Genomic DNA, 17,142 nt, shown 5'->3' with positions numbered 1-17,142 from the left:
CGCTCAGCCACTCGGGTCTGGCTCCCCGAACCCACGACGGAAAAGGAAAAATGAAGACCATTTCTGCGTTTTGTGTTAAAGGCATCGGGTCACTTCCTCCTGCCCTCCCCTCCCGTCCCTGACGAGTCTACAGCTCCTCATGGGTTGAGCAGGCGAAGGGGAGACAGTCACAGCAGCGCCACCCGCCCGCCAGGCCGCGCGCGCCCCGCCCCGCCTGGATCCCCGCCAGGATCGGACGCCCCGCCCGGATCGGCAGGGCGCTTCGTTTCCTGAAGGTTTTTTCTGGAGAAAAAGAAAAAAATGCCAAACAACAACGAAGGGAAAAAAAAAAGGAAAAGCAACATGCGAACGTCCCCCCGCCCCAGTAAGACTGAGATCGTCTTACTCTCCCCGGAAAGAGTGAAAAGAAACACCTCGGGCGAACACTGGACACTGACGGCCTCAGGGCCCGACGCCCACCATGCCCGGCCCCGCGGCTCTCAGAGCAAAGTAAATTCATCGATGGCTTCCACGTATAAATACAACGTAAAAGGAAGGGGACTGGGGCCCGGCCACGCGGGGGGCCCAGAGCCGCGGCCCTTTGGGAGTCTGTCGGAAACTTCGGCCTCCGCGGGAAGCAGAGGCCGCTTCTCCCTTCGGTGGCTCCCCTGCCCGCGTCCTGCTGTCCGGGGAGAAGCGCACGGCCGCCCCAGTCACAACAGAGGACGCCCCGCCCCGCCCCGCCCCCGCACGCAGAGTACGAGTCTGTGCCCGGAACGACCGTGAGGCTCCAGCGCGCCCCAGCCCTGCTACACGGACACGCGTCTGAGCGGCGCCCGGCTGCGCCCCCGGCCCCGGCCCCCGCCCGCCCCGCTCAGCTGCGGGCGTCGGGGCCGTCGTTCCAGCGCCGCTTCAGCCGCAGCTTGGGGGGCATCAGCGCGTCCTCCCTCTTCTCGGGCGTGCCGGGCTCCCTGCCGGGCCTGTCCTCGCCGTCCTCGGTCACCTCCGGGGCTTCCTCGCCGTGGGCGCTGACGGGCGCGGAGGGCCAGGCGGGCGGTGCCGCCGGGCGCGCGAAGACGGCGGCCCTGCCCTCCTCCGGGGCCGCCTGCCGGGGACTCTCGGGGGCCTTCTCGGGGGCCGGCTCCACCTTAACTCTGGGGGGCGCGGGAGCCCCGGCGGGGGCGGCGGCCGCCTGCTGGCTCTCGGCCTTCTCCCGGTTCTTGCGCCCGGCGGGCGGGGGCTGCAGCTTGATGGAGAACGGGGTGGTCTCCTCGGGATGCAGCTGGCACGGCAGCGGCGGCACCACGAGCCCCGGGTAGCGGGGGAAGGTCCGGGGGCTCAGGTGGTAGTTGAACACGGAGCAGGCCTGCGAGTGAAGGTAGTGCTTCATCTCCTCGGGGCTGAAGGAGAAGCAGCTGCTGCTGGTGAAGGGGCTCAGGCCCGGGGACGGGCTGTAGGAGAAGACGGGGGGCGTGAGGGAGAGCGCCGGCGAGATGGGGACGCTGAGCACGCCGCCGCGCCCGGGGGCCGGGGACACCGCGAAGGGGCTGTGCGGGTCGGGGTAGAGCCCCGGCCTGGCGAACAGGGGCAGCACGATGTCGGGCTTGCGCTTCTGGTGGCCGACCCCGCCGGCCCCGGCGCCCCGGGAGGCCATGAGCTCGGCGCCCCGGCGCCAGGCGGCCGCGCCGTCCTCCAGCTCCGTGAGCTCGGCCTTGCGGTCGCCGGCGGTCCTCAGGTCCTGGCCGGCGGCGCCCAGCGAGCTCGCCGAGAAGCGCCCCGGCTGCACGTCGGCCGTCGGCGAGTGGGCGTCCAGAGGCGGGAAGTGGAAGCGGGAGGCGGCGGTCGGCACTGGGGGCGCACTCTGGGGAACCACACCTGCGGGCGGAAAGGACCAAAGGCCACTTGAGGGGCCCGGCCACACCGTCAGCTCCCACGTGCCGGCCGGGTGCCGGTGCTCTGCCACGGGAAGGGACGCTCCAGCCGGACCGCACTCCACCCCTCTCCCCGTGGTCCCGCCCGCACAGTACTCGGAGACCCCGTCTGTCCCAGGGGGCCCCTCTCGCTGGTCTAAGGCAGAAACTCCACAGAGAAGGAACTGCCATTGGTCCCCCCAGACCCCGGCATTGGGGCCTCAGTGACGGGCAGTGAGGACGGTGGGCGCCAGGGCGCTCTCCGCTGCCCCTCCGGACAGTGTCACCCGCTTCAGTGCCCAGCTGGGCGCAGTCTTCTGCCTCTCATGATCTGGGCGTATCTATAAACTGGTAAACAAATCAAACCGAAACACCAACCAAACCATAAACGACAGGCGTGCGAAGAGGTGCATTAAAAGCCCGAAGAGCCCGCACCTAACACGTGTGGACAGATGAGACGTATTTCAGGAACAAAAAGATTAAAAAAGAGACCACATGTTTAAGTTCTCATGGTGTAACATATCATTTCTGATCCACAATCACGACTTTATGGAAACTTAAATATTTTTCAGTTTCCCAAACCTAAATCCCTCTAACACATTTTGCACAACGATCTCCCTCCCTAACGCGCTGCCAGTGCTCCTCGGGCGCGGAGAAGGCTGGGTGACAGCAGAGGGAAAGCCAGGCCTGCCACACCGTCCACGAAGGCCACTGCGAAAAGCCGGAGCCCTAAGCGGCCAACGCCAGGTCAACATGTCACCTTCGGAGGCTCACAAGTTCTCAGCTCCCTCCCCCAAAAGTCCTTCAGATAAGTGGGGCATGAGAAAGGTTTGCCAGCTGAGGCCTCGGGACCCTGTGGGTTCCTGGAAGGTGCCAGCGGCTTCTACCACTGATGTGAGACGGACTCTTTATACTCTGAGGCAGATATAAGGGATTTGGAAAAAAAGTTCAGAGAAAAATAAAGAAAACCCAGGTAAGTGGAAGCATGTGGTTCAGGCGAAACGAGAAGGTGCCAGGCACGTGGCATGACCAGGAGTCACTCTCGGTGTGCTGCCTTTCCTGTGTGACAGACTCAGTACAGACAAGACTCTGGGGCCACTGGGGTGAGTGACACACAGGCCTGCGTAGCCCTGTGCCAGAGCTCACTTCCCAAACTTGCGTTCCTCAGAAAGCCAGGACTTTCCCCGCTAAGGCCACTGGTTCAATCCTACGACCAAGAGAAACGGATGGGTGACCTTCCTTACAGTTTGAGTCAAGAGGGTCCCAGGCCAAAAGCATCTCTTCTTCCAGCCTACTGCAGGGGCTAAGATCCCGTCCCTTCTGATCGTTCTGGATCTTGACTTTGTATTAAAGGTACGTCTATTCGAACGCAAAACACCCACTTTTCTGTGTGCTGAAGGGCTGAGTACCGGGCGTGCGACGTGAGACGGTCGTTTCCTAAATGACTCTAAGCTGGAGAATGTCTCAGTCTCCACGCAGGCTGAGCAGGGCACACTGCGAGTCTGCGCGGAGGCGCGGGCCGGCCGGCCTCTTCCAGAAGCACTTGGGGGCGAGGGGTGTGTGCGGGGGACGGGGGTGGGGGTCCGGAGGGGTGGGGGGCCCCAGAGCCTCGCTGCAGGGAGCTTTCAGGAGCCTCACCTCCACCTGCAGCAGCTCTATCCTATGCCGGGAAAGCAAACTTAGGAAGGCTCTGCTTGAAAAAAACAAGTTTTCTACTTAAAAAATTTGAATGACACTGCTTAGGAAGATCGTCCTCACGGAACCACCGGGAAATCTGAGTAGTGAGGCTGGAAAACCTGGGTTTCGATCGTGGTTCTGGCACCTTCCACCTTGTTGCCTGGTCAAGCACCCAGCTGGTCTTTGACTCTCCTGCAGGACAGAAACGAAGCCTCTGCCCGGCTTCTCGGCGGCCCCAGCGCCCGGCGGCTACGCCGCTGGAGACCGCGCCTATCTGCTCCTCCGATTCCTCGCCCAGGAGGCAGGTAACGACCTGACTAATCTCACGCTTCGAAAACTAAAAGTTGATATTTGTAAAGATCTTAGAACAATATCAACACACAGCAAAGTGCAGATAAGTACCTGTTAGAATAAGCGATTTTTCTTCAGATAATAATCAGGGTCCAAAAATCAAAACTTTAAGCGGCAGAAATCATCTGAACGTGGGCCATTTTTCAGATAGTTTGAGAGCCACGCCAGACGTCCTGGGTGTCGTCACGTCACTGCGGTTACGTGTCCTCGTACCTGGGAGACACGCTGACGTACACAGCGTGAGGGACCGTGATGCCTGCAGCATCCTCTCAAAAACTCAGAACATAGAAACAGACGCAGGTAAAGCGCGCGGGGCAGCAGCGTGAACGAACCACGAGAGGCTCTGTGGGTGCTGTTCTATTCTTTCCAGTTTTTCTGTAGGTTTAAAGTTTTCCAAAACAAAGGTGAACAACTTGGGGCGGGGGAAGGGAGGACGGGGAGGTCTCGAGTCCCCCCTTGAATTGGTCTGTCCCGTTCCCGTCACTGCCGCGCGTATCCTCGGTATCCATCCTGTCTATCGTGTGAGAACAAGCAGACATTTAAACCGATTTCACGTTTTACAGGATGCTTTCGACGACAAAATGATGCTGTAAGAAGTGCTTTCGACAGCACCCACTCTAAGCCGTCGACAGGAAGCAAGCGGGACTGTGCCGAGGGAGCACACTCTCCGCCTCGTCACCTGCGAGTGCACTGTCTGGATGCATCATGACCAGCGTGCGAAACACTCAGATCGAAATGGCCGAGCTACGTCAGCCCACCGTCCGGGCATTGCCTCCGGCCCCTGATCTAAAGCCACAGCCCTGCCTCTTAGAGCGCACGTCCCGCCGCGGACACCCGGGACTGTGCCTGTCTTCCCTCTCCGAAGGAAGGGCTCCCCCATAACCTCTGCCTCGTTCTGGGGGCTTAACAAAGTATCTGCTGACCAGACGGGGGACATGGGTGTGGTGAATGAGCTGTCTCCAGGGGCTGTCCCCTGAGAAGCCGTCCAGCAGGCCACTGCGCTCTGCCCACCCTGCCGCCGTCATCCTTATTGCGCCACGTGTGAGAGGACTCAGAGACGCAGACTCTACGGGCCAGGGAGCCGGGAACTCCCACACAGGAGCCAAAGTGCCTTTGTTAAGATGTTTCCTTTGTCATCATAAAACTTAACCTGAAACGACTTCTGGTCTATCTATCTGAGCGAAGGTTCTCTGTGAACAAAGACTCCAGTACTTTGGAGTCACCTGCATCCAGGAGTGGCAGCCCAGTCACTGGCACCCCTCCCCTCCCCGCCCTCCCAGATCAGGGCTGGAGCTGGGCGGGGGTCCTGCTGGGCCCACGGCCTGCAGGCAGAATGGCGGGCAGTGCTAGGCTGCCTCCGTCAGGTCTCCAGACCTGTCTCCCCGGAGAGGCCAGATGGCCTCGCCTTGGGAAAGCATGACAGCCAGCGGCTGCTCCAGGCTGTCTCACGGGCTGGGTTTCTACGTTCAACAGACGAGAATGGGCCACAGAGAAAGGATCAATGAAGTCTTTTGGGGGGGGTGGTGGTGGTATGGAAGGTATGAACAATAACACGCCCTTCAAAATTGCCGCTGAATCAATTCCAGAGCCCACAATTCTCCGAGTGTGTGAGGGGAGAGAGGAGGGGGAGAGAGAGAGAGAGAGAGAGAGAGAGAGAGAGGAAATGGGGTTCAAGGAGCTAGAACAGGTTTCATTCCCTAACGCCTCTCCCTCAGGCATGAGGAGAGAAAACAGGTCGTAATTAGACTGGTGCATTCCAATACCACCTTTTTTTTGAAAGGTGCGCCGCAGGGCCAGGAGGGAGGGACGAGAATGAGAGACAGGAGCGGAGAGATGGCAGCATGGAGCGCACTGCCCCGACTCGTGTGGGTGGCGGCTACGTGTCCGCTGGGGATCTCAGCACGGCACCCTCGGCCACACCCCCGCTGCTCTTCCTTCTGTTCCGACTTTCCTCTGAGAGGTTCTAGCTCCGCAGAATCCAGTCAGACTTCCTCGCCTTTGCACTGCCACGAAGACGGGGCCGACGGCTGGTCAGAAGCCAGTTCCTGCAATCTGCTTTCTCGGGCTGGGGTGTGATCTGCGTCTAGAACGAGCAGATGCCCTTGCAAGGGGCCGCCTCCTGCACCAACAGGCAGATCTGACGCTGGTGCGGAGCTGTGAGGGAGGCTGTCGCCAGACCCCGGGGGGAAGCCTTGCTTGTTCTCTGAGGAGCTGGTGGTGCAGATCAAAGACACTGCGTTTCACTGCAAACATACAAACCTCCCTTTCTGTGATCAAGGATGCTGTGGTTTTGATGACAGTCACTTGATAAGGAAGAGTTTGGTAGTTTCATAGAAAATCGGAAGTGTCTGTAGAAACGAGTTTTCATCTATGAAAGAACCACTAGGTAGGATGTTAAAATAAGTCCCGAACTTCAAGATCGACACAAACGCATGGGACACAATTCCCAAAGAGGACACCTAGGAGACCACAAATGATATGCACAAGAGGGAACCACAAAGCCGACCAAACAGGCTCTCCCGATGCCGCCGAGCCCATCGCTCTCGGCACGAGGGGAGGACACGCCGCGGGCCACGCGACCTGTCTCCAAGCACCCCTCACACGTGCCAGCCTTACACGCGAGTTTTTAAGATTCTTTTTTGACTCAAAATTCATTTCCCACGAAGAGACTTTGCATCTTACCACTCGACCGCACGTTGAGGAACGGGTAGTTGGGCATCACCAGCTTGTTGAAGTTAAATTTGTAAGTAAACCTTTTCCCTTTTGTTTTATGAAGGATCCTCTTGTTGTAATAGTATCTGTGAAAACAGGAACGAGTGTCAGCTCCTCTCCGACCTGAAAACGGCTCCTGATGCATCTAGGGAGCCACCAGGACCAGCGACTCTCGCTCTAAGTATTGCTTGCAAACATCACTGTCGCACTTTGCAGCCGTGCCCTGGGGTCACTGCCCGGAGGCCCAGGAACTTACTCTGCTCCTTCAGTTTGCGACCAGGCCCCAGTCCGGGGAGGCTCACAGGGCCAGTGCCCAAGCACCCACCCCAGCGCCCGGCACCTTTCCTCTGCCACGCTCGTTTCAATTCTACGGCGTGTTTCCTTCCTGTTCTACTGTGCGCCACTGCCCAGTTTCTCTTTTCTGCCTTACCCAGGTGGGGGCAGACAGTCTCTTGGGAGACCTGATGCGGTTAGTCTCGAGAGCACAGGGGAAGGAACGTGGAACTGTTTTACGGTGGCAGGTCAAACAATGGAAAGCAGCCGCCGGCTTGGCCTGCTTCACTTTGAACGACACGCGAGAGGCTCTGGCCAGGCTGCGGCAGATTTTATATTTGGGGTCACTAAGGACGGAAACCCGCCCCCCAGGAATCTTGCCACACGGGGAACCTTCGGCCCCGCACCCACTGGGAGCGCAGGTTCACACCGCCCCCGGTCCCTCGAGGGCTAAGGGTTATGAAACGTACAGACCACCAGGGAACAGAGAACATGACAGAGTGTGCAGGGCAGTCCCCGGCCCCGCCCAAGCAACCAGCGGCCTGGGCGTCGGGGAGCCCTCCGCCCTCCTCCTGCGGCCTGAACCTTCTGTCCTCTGTCCCGGGGGCCTGGAGAGGAAGAACGCTAGCGGACTGCCCACAGGGAGGTCTAAAGTCATCTCCCGGGCGTAATGTGCTCCCGTCCAAGTCTGGCCACACTCCCGCGGCCCCCAAGTGGAGCAGGCCTGTCGGGACCGAGTGCCCGCCGTGCCGGGACCCCAGGTCGAAGCGGAGACGCCCCTCTCCTCCGGGGCCCCTGCTGCTCAGGTGCGGCAGCTCTTCCGCTCCCGCCGGACTTCACCTCGGCCCCAGGCAGCACGGGCTCCTGTCACCTGACACCCTTTCCACCTACTCTTCACCAAGCTGCTGGTCCCCTTCCCGTCTGTCACCCCTGTGGACCTGGGGTCACCCCCTGTCACCTGAGGGCCCGGCTCAGCTTGTCGTAGTTCATCTGTGGCTTGCACTTCCTGCGGCCCCAGAGGCGGGCCACCTCGTCGGGGTCCTTGATGACGAACTCCCCGTACTCCCCCTGCTGCCAGGCGATGACGTGGCGGAACTCCTCCTTCTGCAGCAGCTCCAGGATGAAGTGCCACAGCTGGATCTGCCGGGAGCCGGGGGACGACTCTGTCTTGTAGGCCCAGTCCGGGAACTGATACCCTTGGGCGCGAAAGGGGCGAGACAGTGGAGTCGGGCTGGGCGCGCGTGTGCCGGGAACCCCCACTCCCGGCCCGGGCTCAGTCCCCGACGCCCTCCGGCCAGCTGGCGCTGACAACAAGGGGCAGCAGAGCACAGACAAGTCACCTTTCCTCACCGCAGTCGCCAAGGCCGACGACCGCCGGGTGGCGGCACCCGCGTGTCCTACTCGCTTACCCCCCCATACGTTAGTCAGTCCCACGCTGCTTCCTGCGAAGCACGACGGTTCCCACAGGGACGAGCAGGAAAGGACACACGGACGTTTTAGGAAAACACAGCTGAAAGCCCCTCCCCCCAAGGTTGGAATTGTGTCTCGAACCGGAAGAAGAGCTGGGGAGAAAGGTGTGGCGACCAGACATGTCAGATACACGTCCCCAGGCAGCAGGCCTACAATGTCCTAGCAGCGTCCACCCAGGCAAGAGGCTGTCGTCACAGTCTGGCATTTGTAAACAGAGCCCAAGTGGAGAGAAAAGGAACCGGCGAGGGACGTTCTGAGGGCACGGGCGATGATTCACGCCTGCTCACCTCCACCTCCTTCTGGCTTCTCCACGATGCTGCAGCCCGCTTTCATTTTCAGCCTCCTGCTGAGACACAAGCCACATCGGTCACTCTAAGGTGCTCCTGTTTATGGTCTTCCCAAGGTTTTCCAGTCGCCTGTCCCCAAACTTCCTTCTCCTTATCTTTCCCTCCTTACGTAACCCTTTCTTTCAAACATGTCACCTCCACACTGCTAATCCCCAAGTCATCAAACGCCGGGCCTCAGGTTCTCAGCTTCCAAGGCCCTAATTACCTCTCACCTGACTGTAAACCGCAGAGGGTAAACACACGCGGCTCGAACATTTGCTTTCTTCCTCCCCACCCGGCCCTTCGGAAAGGACAGGCGCAGCGAGATGGGTGCAAACAGGCAGCCAAGGGCGTCCGTTTGTTTTCCATGACTAGACGGGCCCCGATGCCAAGACACACACACTCGGGCTCACCCAGACGTACCAGTCTAGGAGTGAAAAAGCCCAGCCCGTCTGACGGCCGCTCAGAACGGACCGTCTGGTTCTGATTAACTTTACCGAATTACTTCGAGAGGCAGAAGGAAACCCCGGTCACAAACTGCCCCCTCCTCCTTGAAAAGCACCCGGGACACAGGAAGTAAACACGCCGCACCAGCTGCTCTAGACCAGGACCGCGCACGCCCCACATTTGTTTTGAGGAAAAATCTGTATGTTTTTGCCGTTTAATAGGAAAGAAAAGAGGCATTTCTGAGAGCTGTTCCGTAAGGGGAGGGCGTCCCGCTGCGCCCCGAGTTCGCTCCATTCGGACCTCCAGCTCCCCAGTAAACGCCCCTTCCCTGTTGCTGGCAGCGAGCGGCTCCGAATCAGTGGGAAGGGTGAAGCCGCCCGAGGGACGTGTGGCCACGTCCCGGGGGATGACAGGCCCCCGGCACGCACGCCAGCGGGGCTCCGGAGGGCATGTGGGCGCCCGGCCCCACGCTTAATCTCGGCGATGCCATCGAACCCGGGGGCCTCGAGACCCTTTGAGTTTCCCGGCCTTCCGCACGAGGAGAACCTGCGCTGCAGTCCGTAACACTCCCCGGGAGCGAGGAGGGGACAAGTCCCTCGGGGAGAAGCCGCACGCGCGCACGCACGCACAGGCAGCCGCACGAGAGCCACGGCGACAGGGCCCAGGGCTGGCCCGGCGCTGCGCGGCGGCTCCCACGTCCGCGGCCCGCGCCCCCGCCCCGCAGCCGCCCCAATCCCACAGCGGCGGGGGCGCCTCCAGGAAGCCCTCCCGGACGCCGGCGCCCGCCCGCCCGCCCGCCCGCGCGGGTCCCTCCCCGGAGCCCGTAGGCGCCTCGCGAGCTCGCCCGAGGCCGCCGTCCGGGAGGGCCACCCTCCTCGCCCCGCACCGGGGCCCGCACGGGAAGCGCGCGGCCCCTCGCCGCCCTCGCCGCGCCTCCCGGCCGGGCCTCCGTCGCTCGAGCGCGGTCGGGGTCCCTGGCGCCGCTCGGACCCCGCGCCCCCTCCCTGCCCCGCCCGCCGCGCCGGGGGAGGCCGGCGGCGCGAGGACGTGGCCCGCGGGCGGCCCGGGCCCGGGGACGCCGTCCTCGCCGAGGTTCGGGCGCCGGCCCGAGGGCCCGGGCGGCGGGGCCAGGACTCACCGCTCCCGGCACGGCCCGTGTTCGGTCCGCTCTCCTCGGCGGCGTCTCGGGATCCTCCTCACCCAGCGCAGCAGGAAGTGACCTCCTCGGCGCTGTCGTCACTTCCATCCGCGGCCCAGGGGGCGGGGAGGAGGCGGCGCCGTCCCGCGAGTGCCCGGCCGCGCCCAGCCGCGCCCCCCTCCCGGCGGCCGGCCGCCGACGCCGACTTCCGCCCGCGCCCCGCCCCCGGCGCCCTGGCGTGTGCGTGCGTCACGCCGCGGGCGCGTCACGCCGCGGCACGTCACGCCGCGGCACGTCACGCACGCTCGCCGTGGGCGGCACGCGCGTCTGCGGCCCGGCGCGGGCCTGGCGCGGCCCGCGGGACCCGCTCGCCGCGGCCGGGGTCGGCGCGGTTCCCCGCTGGGCCGAGGCGCCGGGACGCGCCGCCCCCCGCCCCGCCGGAGCGCGGTGGCCCCGGAGGACCGCGGACCTCGCGGCCTCCGCTGCCCGCCGACGAGGGGCCCATCGCGTCCCGAGAAGGCAGCCGCGAAGCCCTCTGGGTCGCGCTGCTTCGGTCTTTGTCCCTGCGAAGGCGGTGACCAGGCCCCGCTTGTCCCCGTTCCTCAGCGTCGGGTCTGAACTTGGCCCCGTCCAAGCGCTTGCAGGTCCCCTCCCCCAGGCGTCCGGCCGCTCCTTCCCTGTCCCCATCGCCTTCCCGGGCGGGTGCCGGTGCCTGGTCCAGGGGACCTCGGCCTCCCTCCAAGGCTCAGCGGCCGAGGCTCGCAAGCAGGTCGGCCTCATGGCTGTCCCCAGCCCCTGCGGCTGCGTGGCGTCCAGGCCCAGTGTTCTCCAGAGGCAGGAAAGCGGAGTGAGGATGGGGAAAGGTTAAACAAATCTCAGTGGAGAGGGGAGACGCAATGGAAGAACCGAACAATTTGGGCTAAAGCGTAGGCTGCGTTTTGTGCCGCAATCCCCAGCCGTCCAAACCTCCCAGATTCTGCCGCCACAGAAGTGCTCATGCGAAACTCGTGTGTGGACCCACCAGTCCTGGGTCCGATGGCACCTGCACATCCCGAATGCCACAAAGAGCGGGCAGACGTCACCACAAGCTGTTAGAGAAGGCGGCTTCTGGTGTCGGCTTTGCTCCTAGGCATTCTCTAGCTATTGATAACAAGCTGGGCCTTTCTGGGCCTCAAAGCTCCTTTCTTGTTTAAAAAGAAATAATAGCATTGGCGATGTCTTTTCTAGTTAGAAAATCCTCCTAGTCGGTGAGTAAAATGAGCAAAATTTCAGCGCCACAGAGGGGACTACTGCTATCTGTGATCACACCTCCGGCTCTGAGTGTGGGAACTGTCCACAGACCCTTGGTGTCTTCCATGCCCTGCCTAGAACAATGTCTGTAGACAGGTGTTTGGCTGAACAGTCTGTAAGATACTAGGATTTAGCAATGATGTCAGCTCTCAGGTCCTGACGCCTCCATCTAGCGGTGTGACTTGGGTTAAGTTACTTCACCTCTCTGTCAGCTCAGCTGGACGAACGTAATACGTATAGCACCTACTCACGGTTGTACGAAATGCGTTAAGTGCAGCGTGGTTGGAACAATGGCACGGGGTAAATATGGCAGGTGAGCACATGTTGGCAAAAATAATAGTCGTAAGAATTATTATCAAAATTCCTCAGATTCTCACACCGTCCATGCAAATCTTAGTAATCGTGTCCACCTGGAAACCAGGGCATTCAGGCACGACGTTGCCAGCCTTTGCCTATGGCTTGGGCCGTGGTCAGAGCTAGCGCTTAGCCTCCGGGGACCCTGTGTCTCACCAAGGGCCAGAAACCAGAGTCCAGGTCCTCTGCGCACGTTCGCACCCCCCGGTCTCCCAGCCGTCCTCTGCTGCCGCGTCTCTGATTAGTCATGGGGGTGACTCGAATAAACAATTAGCGGAGACAAACAGGACTATCTACCTGGCTGGAGTCTGAGCTGATGCACTGAGAAATGTTCTCTTGCCAGCTCAGCAGAGTTTTTGCACTGAGAACCTAGTCACTGGCCTGAAACTCGGCAGGTGAACTTGGGTTTGATAAAGCAAACCGGAAACTCCCTCACAACTGGCGGGTCGGCACGGGTGAGTTTGGCATGGGAACCTCTCCTGTGGTGGCAGAATCTGGGGAGAGCTGGATGGCTGGGGACTCGTGCCCAGGGTGCGCCAGGTCCCTATCCGCGCTCTCCTCCGGCACCGCGCTGCCGCCATCTCATCGGCGGCAGAACTGGCTTTCGCCACGCGGGGGTCTTCGTTCCTGAAGCACGGACAACCCAGGCTTTCGGAAAGCACGGGGCGGAAGCACGTGACACAGCCTAGGCGGCGAGGCAGGTTGCCATCTCTCATTTGCACCTGCTCAAAGCCCTCTTTGTCTGTGGACGCTGCCCTCTCCCACACTTCCACTCATCTCTACAGTGTGCCCAGGATACACCTCGGGCCTAACTCGGCTCTGGCCACTCCCTGGCTCCTGAAATTAAAAGAAGAGGAAAGAAAGAACATCTAAAGTTAATTTTCTCCAAAAACCCTTCCCGGATCGGGGGATGTGCGCGTGTGTGTTTCTTTTTCACGCTGCTCCTGCTTTCACTTGGGCACTGATGCCGGCCACGGCCCAGACATACGCGGCCGTGCACGTGACGTCAGTGCCTTCCTGTCTGCTTCCGCAGCGGCTGGCCGCGGTGACTGCCGGCGGCAGACACCGGCTGGATGTCATGTGCGTCTTTGTTCTTAGAGAGTCAGTCACGGACTGCAGGCCCTCGGAGCCCAGTGCCCAGGCCACTTGTGTCACCATGGGAAAGGCCTACTTGTGATCATTTCCTGTTTCGCCAGCATGGCCGATGCGCCGCCGCCACTGGCTTCCTCTCGCCTCCCTCCGTCTCCTCTCAGTTTCCCGGGGAAAAGCAGGGTGCGTCTTTTCCCCAAACTTCTCACTGAACTGGGGTTCGCAGGACCCGAGTTTCAGTGCTACGTCCACCCTTTGTTCATTGCGTCCTGTGAGTTCTAACTGCCTCATCTCTCCATGGGGGACGCCACTGATGTCCTTGACGAGGACGGAGTGCCCGCATGAGCGTGGAGCGCCCCGGGAGCGTGAGGCCCCCTGCGAGGGCCGAGGATCGCGGCCGTTCTGGCCCCCACCGCAGACTCCACACTGGTCAGGACCTCCAACTTTACAGCGGTTATCACCTAATTTCACAAACTTTGAGTAGATTTAATGTTTCTAACTTGGATGGGACTCTAATGGACAAAGAATTTTACCCTGAGCGCTAGGGTTGATGCGTTTCAGCTAGGCAGTATTTTGTAAGGCCTACGCTGAGGCGATACAGGTCAATCTCTCTGGGCCTCGAGTTCCCCATCCATAAAATGATCATGGCAAGAACTTCCAGAGAGAGAAATACGCTAACGTTAAAACGTTATTTATGTCGATAGCCAAAGACCGAAGGGTACAAACGACAAAAATCATCTCCTTTCTGCTCCTTGCGACTCAGTTTCCCTGAGCATGTAGCACAGGTAAGTTTCTGCAAGAGAGGAAACTCACCACAGAGCATCTGCGTGTCGCCACAGTGGACGGGAGCAGCTCGTAAGAGTTTGTTTCCTGGTGTGTTTTTCCCATCAATGCGAGGTGGTTGTGGGGATAGAGGAACGAGTGGGGATCCCCAGATTAAAGGTTAAGCAAGTCCAAAGCAGAAGTAACTGTCCAAAGTCACAGCTCAGCCAGAAGGAGCAGGGAGCCTGGCCGTTTATTCAGCAGCGACTTGGGGACTCGAGGACTCTCCCGGATTCCACGTCCATCGCAGTCCACAAATCCCCCTTCCTCTCATTTCCCGTTTTTAGGTCTTGGTTCCCCCATCTCAAAACAGCACAGTGAGGATGGCGGTGGCAGATGACAAAGGGCCGGCCTGGGAGAACAGGATTCACAGGAAACGGCCACTTGACCTATTTGGCTTTTTTTCATTTTCTTTTTCCTGGCAGCCTGGGAGAAAACTTCCCCTAAGCCACCGTTTGCTTGCCAGAATCTGTGTGTTTCTGAAGGCTCGCTTCTTCCAGGAAGCCTGCTGAAGTTAAGCGGAGCAGAGGGCCAGCTTCTCCTCGTCTCTCCTACTGGGATGTGTTTTTCGAGGCCCCGTGTTTGTTCCCCAGTCTTATGAGACCCGAAGCCTTGACCTATGTGCCACCTAAACGTTTTGCGGTCTTTCGTATGTTCTCGCCGTTCCCAGCGAGCTCTCACTGCTTTCTCTTTATGACTGTGCACATCCTTTGTAATGCTCTGAGGGCAGAGACCATGCCTATCTAATTCTCACTACATGAGGGCCAATAAAAGTGATCAGCACTGTGACAGACTCAAGGGCCACAGCCTAACAAACACCAGCAACGGCTGTGGTGGACGGCGGCGTGAGGTCTTGAATCAGACTCATTAAAAGGTGGTCGCCTTAAAATACTTCAGGAAAGCTTTCCTTTAATAATTGCCCGCCTATTTTGGACTTGTAGATGCTCAGAGAGGGAACGAATGCCACGGGTCATCCATCTCACCCTCCCACGAGGTGCCACCGGCCTCTCCTTGAACCCTCGCAGTGACGAGGGGTTCACTGCGTTCCCCAACACCTAGTCAACCTCTTTTTTTTTTTTATTGTAGAATATATCAGGGGTACAAAAGAGTCTGTGGAGAAGAAAAATAAAGCAAAGCCTGTAAGTAACTAGTGCCCAGGTAAGGGCGCTAGGACCCCAGGAGTCGTCCTCCCTCTCCCGATTTTCTCCGGGTTCAGTGCTTGGATGACCCTAATTGTAGGAAGTTCTTCCTTATCTGGAGCTGAAATGTGTTCCACTGACACAGCTACCTGTGACTTCTGGTTCTGGGCACTGGGGCTGTGCAGATTCCGTGTGCTGTGTCTTCCATGTGACAACCCATCAGCTGTTGTCTCACGGAAGACAGGTGTCATACCTCTGGTCAGGAGGTGCGGGAAGGAGCCTCCTTGGTTCCGTTCCTCTTCAAATGTGGCTCCAAGAACTATACACACACCTGGTCTGGGCAGCAGAGCATAGAGGAAAACCATTCTCTACTTGATTTGGACTCTGTCTCGTCTGTCTCTCCGTCTGCGTTAAACATGACCTTGGATGGGATCAACTGTTTCAGAGAGCACAGTACACTGCTCCGTAGATAGTCAAAGCCCGCACGGTTTTCTTACAGGGACTGTTAAATGCCAGACTTTACGTTAATTATGTTGATTCTTGTCAATTGCATTTGGTTGGTTTTGGTCTGTTAGTCACTCCAGCCTGTCTATGTCATGTTGATTTATTAGAACGTGTCATTGTATTATTTATTGATAGACCCCATTCGGAGGGAGCACGAGAAACACTTGTGTAGAATGCATGAAGACGCCAGTGTTAAACTACCCTGAACACGATCAGACACTTTCTGACTGGTTCAGACATCACTGCAGGATCTTGCAGTGTCTCCTCAATTACCGTCCCTTTGATCTGTGGGGCGCAGGTCCGTGGGGTGCAGGTAATGGGATCATCAACAGCAGCATGCTTTAGTGCGTGCGACTCTGGCGGAGGGTGAAAGGCGCTGTGAAGGCCGAGGACATCAGAGTAATGCCAGTCATGGGTGCCGGCCGTGGGCGGGGGTGGCGGCAGGGGCTCAGGCACAGGAGCCGGACGTCATAAGGAACTGAGATTCGGTCACGTCCTGGCGTCAGTGCAGAAGGCGGAACCTCTGGCTACACGTTCTTCCAGGATATTTTTCTCTTAACAATGAGTTATTGTGATGGGCTTTGTCGATACGCTTGCGGTGATTCGTTAAGACCGGATTCATCGGCACAGCTGAGAAAAGTCCCTATCGTTGTAACAACAGGTCTTGATGTTGCAGCAAAGATCTGAGCTGCTCATAGTTTAAGAAAAGAAGAAAGACTCAGAACTTGGAAGGAAAACACGCTCGCAGGCACCCCTCCTCCTGGCTGTCGGGAAGCGCCCGGGGCACGGAGGACGCGCCCTGCCAAGGTATGCACGCACGCACGCACGCACGTACGCACGCACGCACACACGCATGCACGTGCGGTGCATGCCGCGTGCCGCATCCCACAGCCGCGGGCTGCAGCCCTAGGCCTGTCCTGCCCCATGACAGTGCTCGCTTCTCTTTGGTTCCTGTGGGAAATACTTTGCCCCGAGACGCCCCTGGAGCCCCGAAACATTAATTGAGCCTGAACGATTGAACTGAACCTCATTCTCTGCACTGTGTGAGGGAGGCGCGGGTCCCCGGGGTCTGAAAGGCGGTGGGAGGAGACGCCACCGGGGTTCGCAGTGACCAAACACTGCTTCCGGCAGCTTCGGTTTGTGGCCTTCCCGCTCTCATTTATCCCGCGTGGCACCTCGCTGGGCCCTCCCACCCCGGTGCGGGGAGGCGGGGAGCGGCCGAAAGCCTGGCTGTCTCTCCAGCATGGCGGTGGCCAGAGTTTGGGGAGCCGCCACCAAATCGGTCACTTATCCCCACAGCGAATGCCATTCCCGAGTTAGGTGCTTCATTTTTCCCACTCTGCCCACACGGAAGGTCGGATCCGAGGGGTTCCATGGAGCAAAAGTACCGTGTGGGTCCAGCAGTGCGGATGGGCGACCCATACCCTGCACCTCCAGAAATCCAAAATCAAATAGCGTTTTAAACAGCTCCGTCTCAGAGTTATGACCATATCTTCACTTCTCAGATGAAATTACGCTGAGAATTACGAGCCTATTGGCCAAGTTCATCAGGATCATTGTCTGCTAGAACAGAAATAGGCGCCATAAACACCTGGTGACCTCGTGCCTTTGAGAGTACCCACAGAGCAGGACGCACGCCCGCTCTGGGAAACGTTGTTGCA

At 59.5% G+C, this 17,142-nt stretch overlaps 1 protein-coding gene across 2 annotated transcripts; it reads right to left on the bottom strand.

The window, feature by feature from the left end:
• Positions 1-715: 715 nt before the first annotated feature.
• Positions 716-10,437, bottom strand: ETV3 (ETS variant transcription factor 3). 2 transcript variants are annotated; one of them, XM_039867244.1, is made up of 5 exons: positions 10,284-10,437; positions 8,660-8,718; positions 7,861-8,098; positions 6,600-6,715; positions 716-1,854 (listed from the first exon to the last, which is right to left on the bottom strand). In XM_039867244.1, the coding sequence occupies exons 2-5, from the start codon at positions 8,703-8,705 to the stop codon at positions 854-856; spliced, it is 1,401 nt and encodes a 466-aa protein (XP_039723178.1). In that variant the 5' UTR covers positions 8,706-8,718; positions 10,284-10,437; the 3' UTR covers positions 716-853. The 2 variants fall into 2 exon arrangements, with proteins under 2 accessions (XP_039723178.1, XP_039723179.1); XM_039867245.1 differs by having other exon boundaries at positions 8,660-8,715; positions 10,284-10,383.
• Between the last annotated feature and the right edge of the window lie 6,705 nt (positions 10,438-17,142).

Source organism: Pteropus medius, unplaced genomic scaffold (genome assembly GCF_902729225.1).
Source record: "Pteropus medius unplaced genomic scaffold, Ma_sr-lr_union100, whole genome shotgun sequence".
Taxonomy (NCBI): Eukaryota; Metazoa; Chordata; class Mammalia; order Chiroptera; family Pteropodidae; genus Pteropus; species Pteropus medius.
The sequence above is the reverse complement of the archived record's forward strand: the minus strand, read 5'-3'. Positions and strand labels throughout refer to the sequence as shown.

Coding starts and splice junctions, on each gene's coding strand:
- ETV3 (XM_039867244.1), bottom strand. CDS start 8,705: ATGAAAGCGGGCTGCAGCATCGTGGAGAAGCCAGAAGGAGGTGGAG. Junction 8,099..8,659: donor GAAGCCAGAAGGAGGTGGAG/GTGAGCAGGCGT, acceptor TTCGCGCCCAAG/GGTATCAGTTCCCGGACTGG. Junction 1,855..6,599: donor CCTCAACGTGCGGTCGAGTG/GTAAGATGCAAA, acceptor TTCCGCCCGCAG/GTGTGGTTCCCCAGAGTGCG.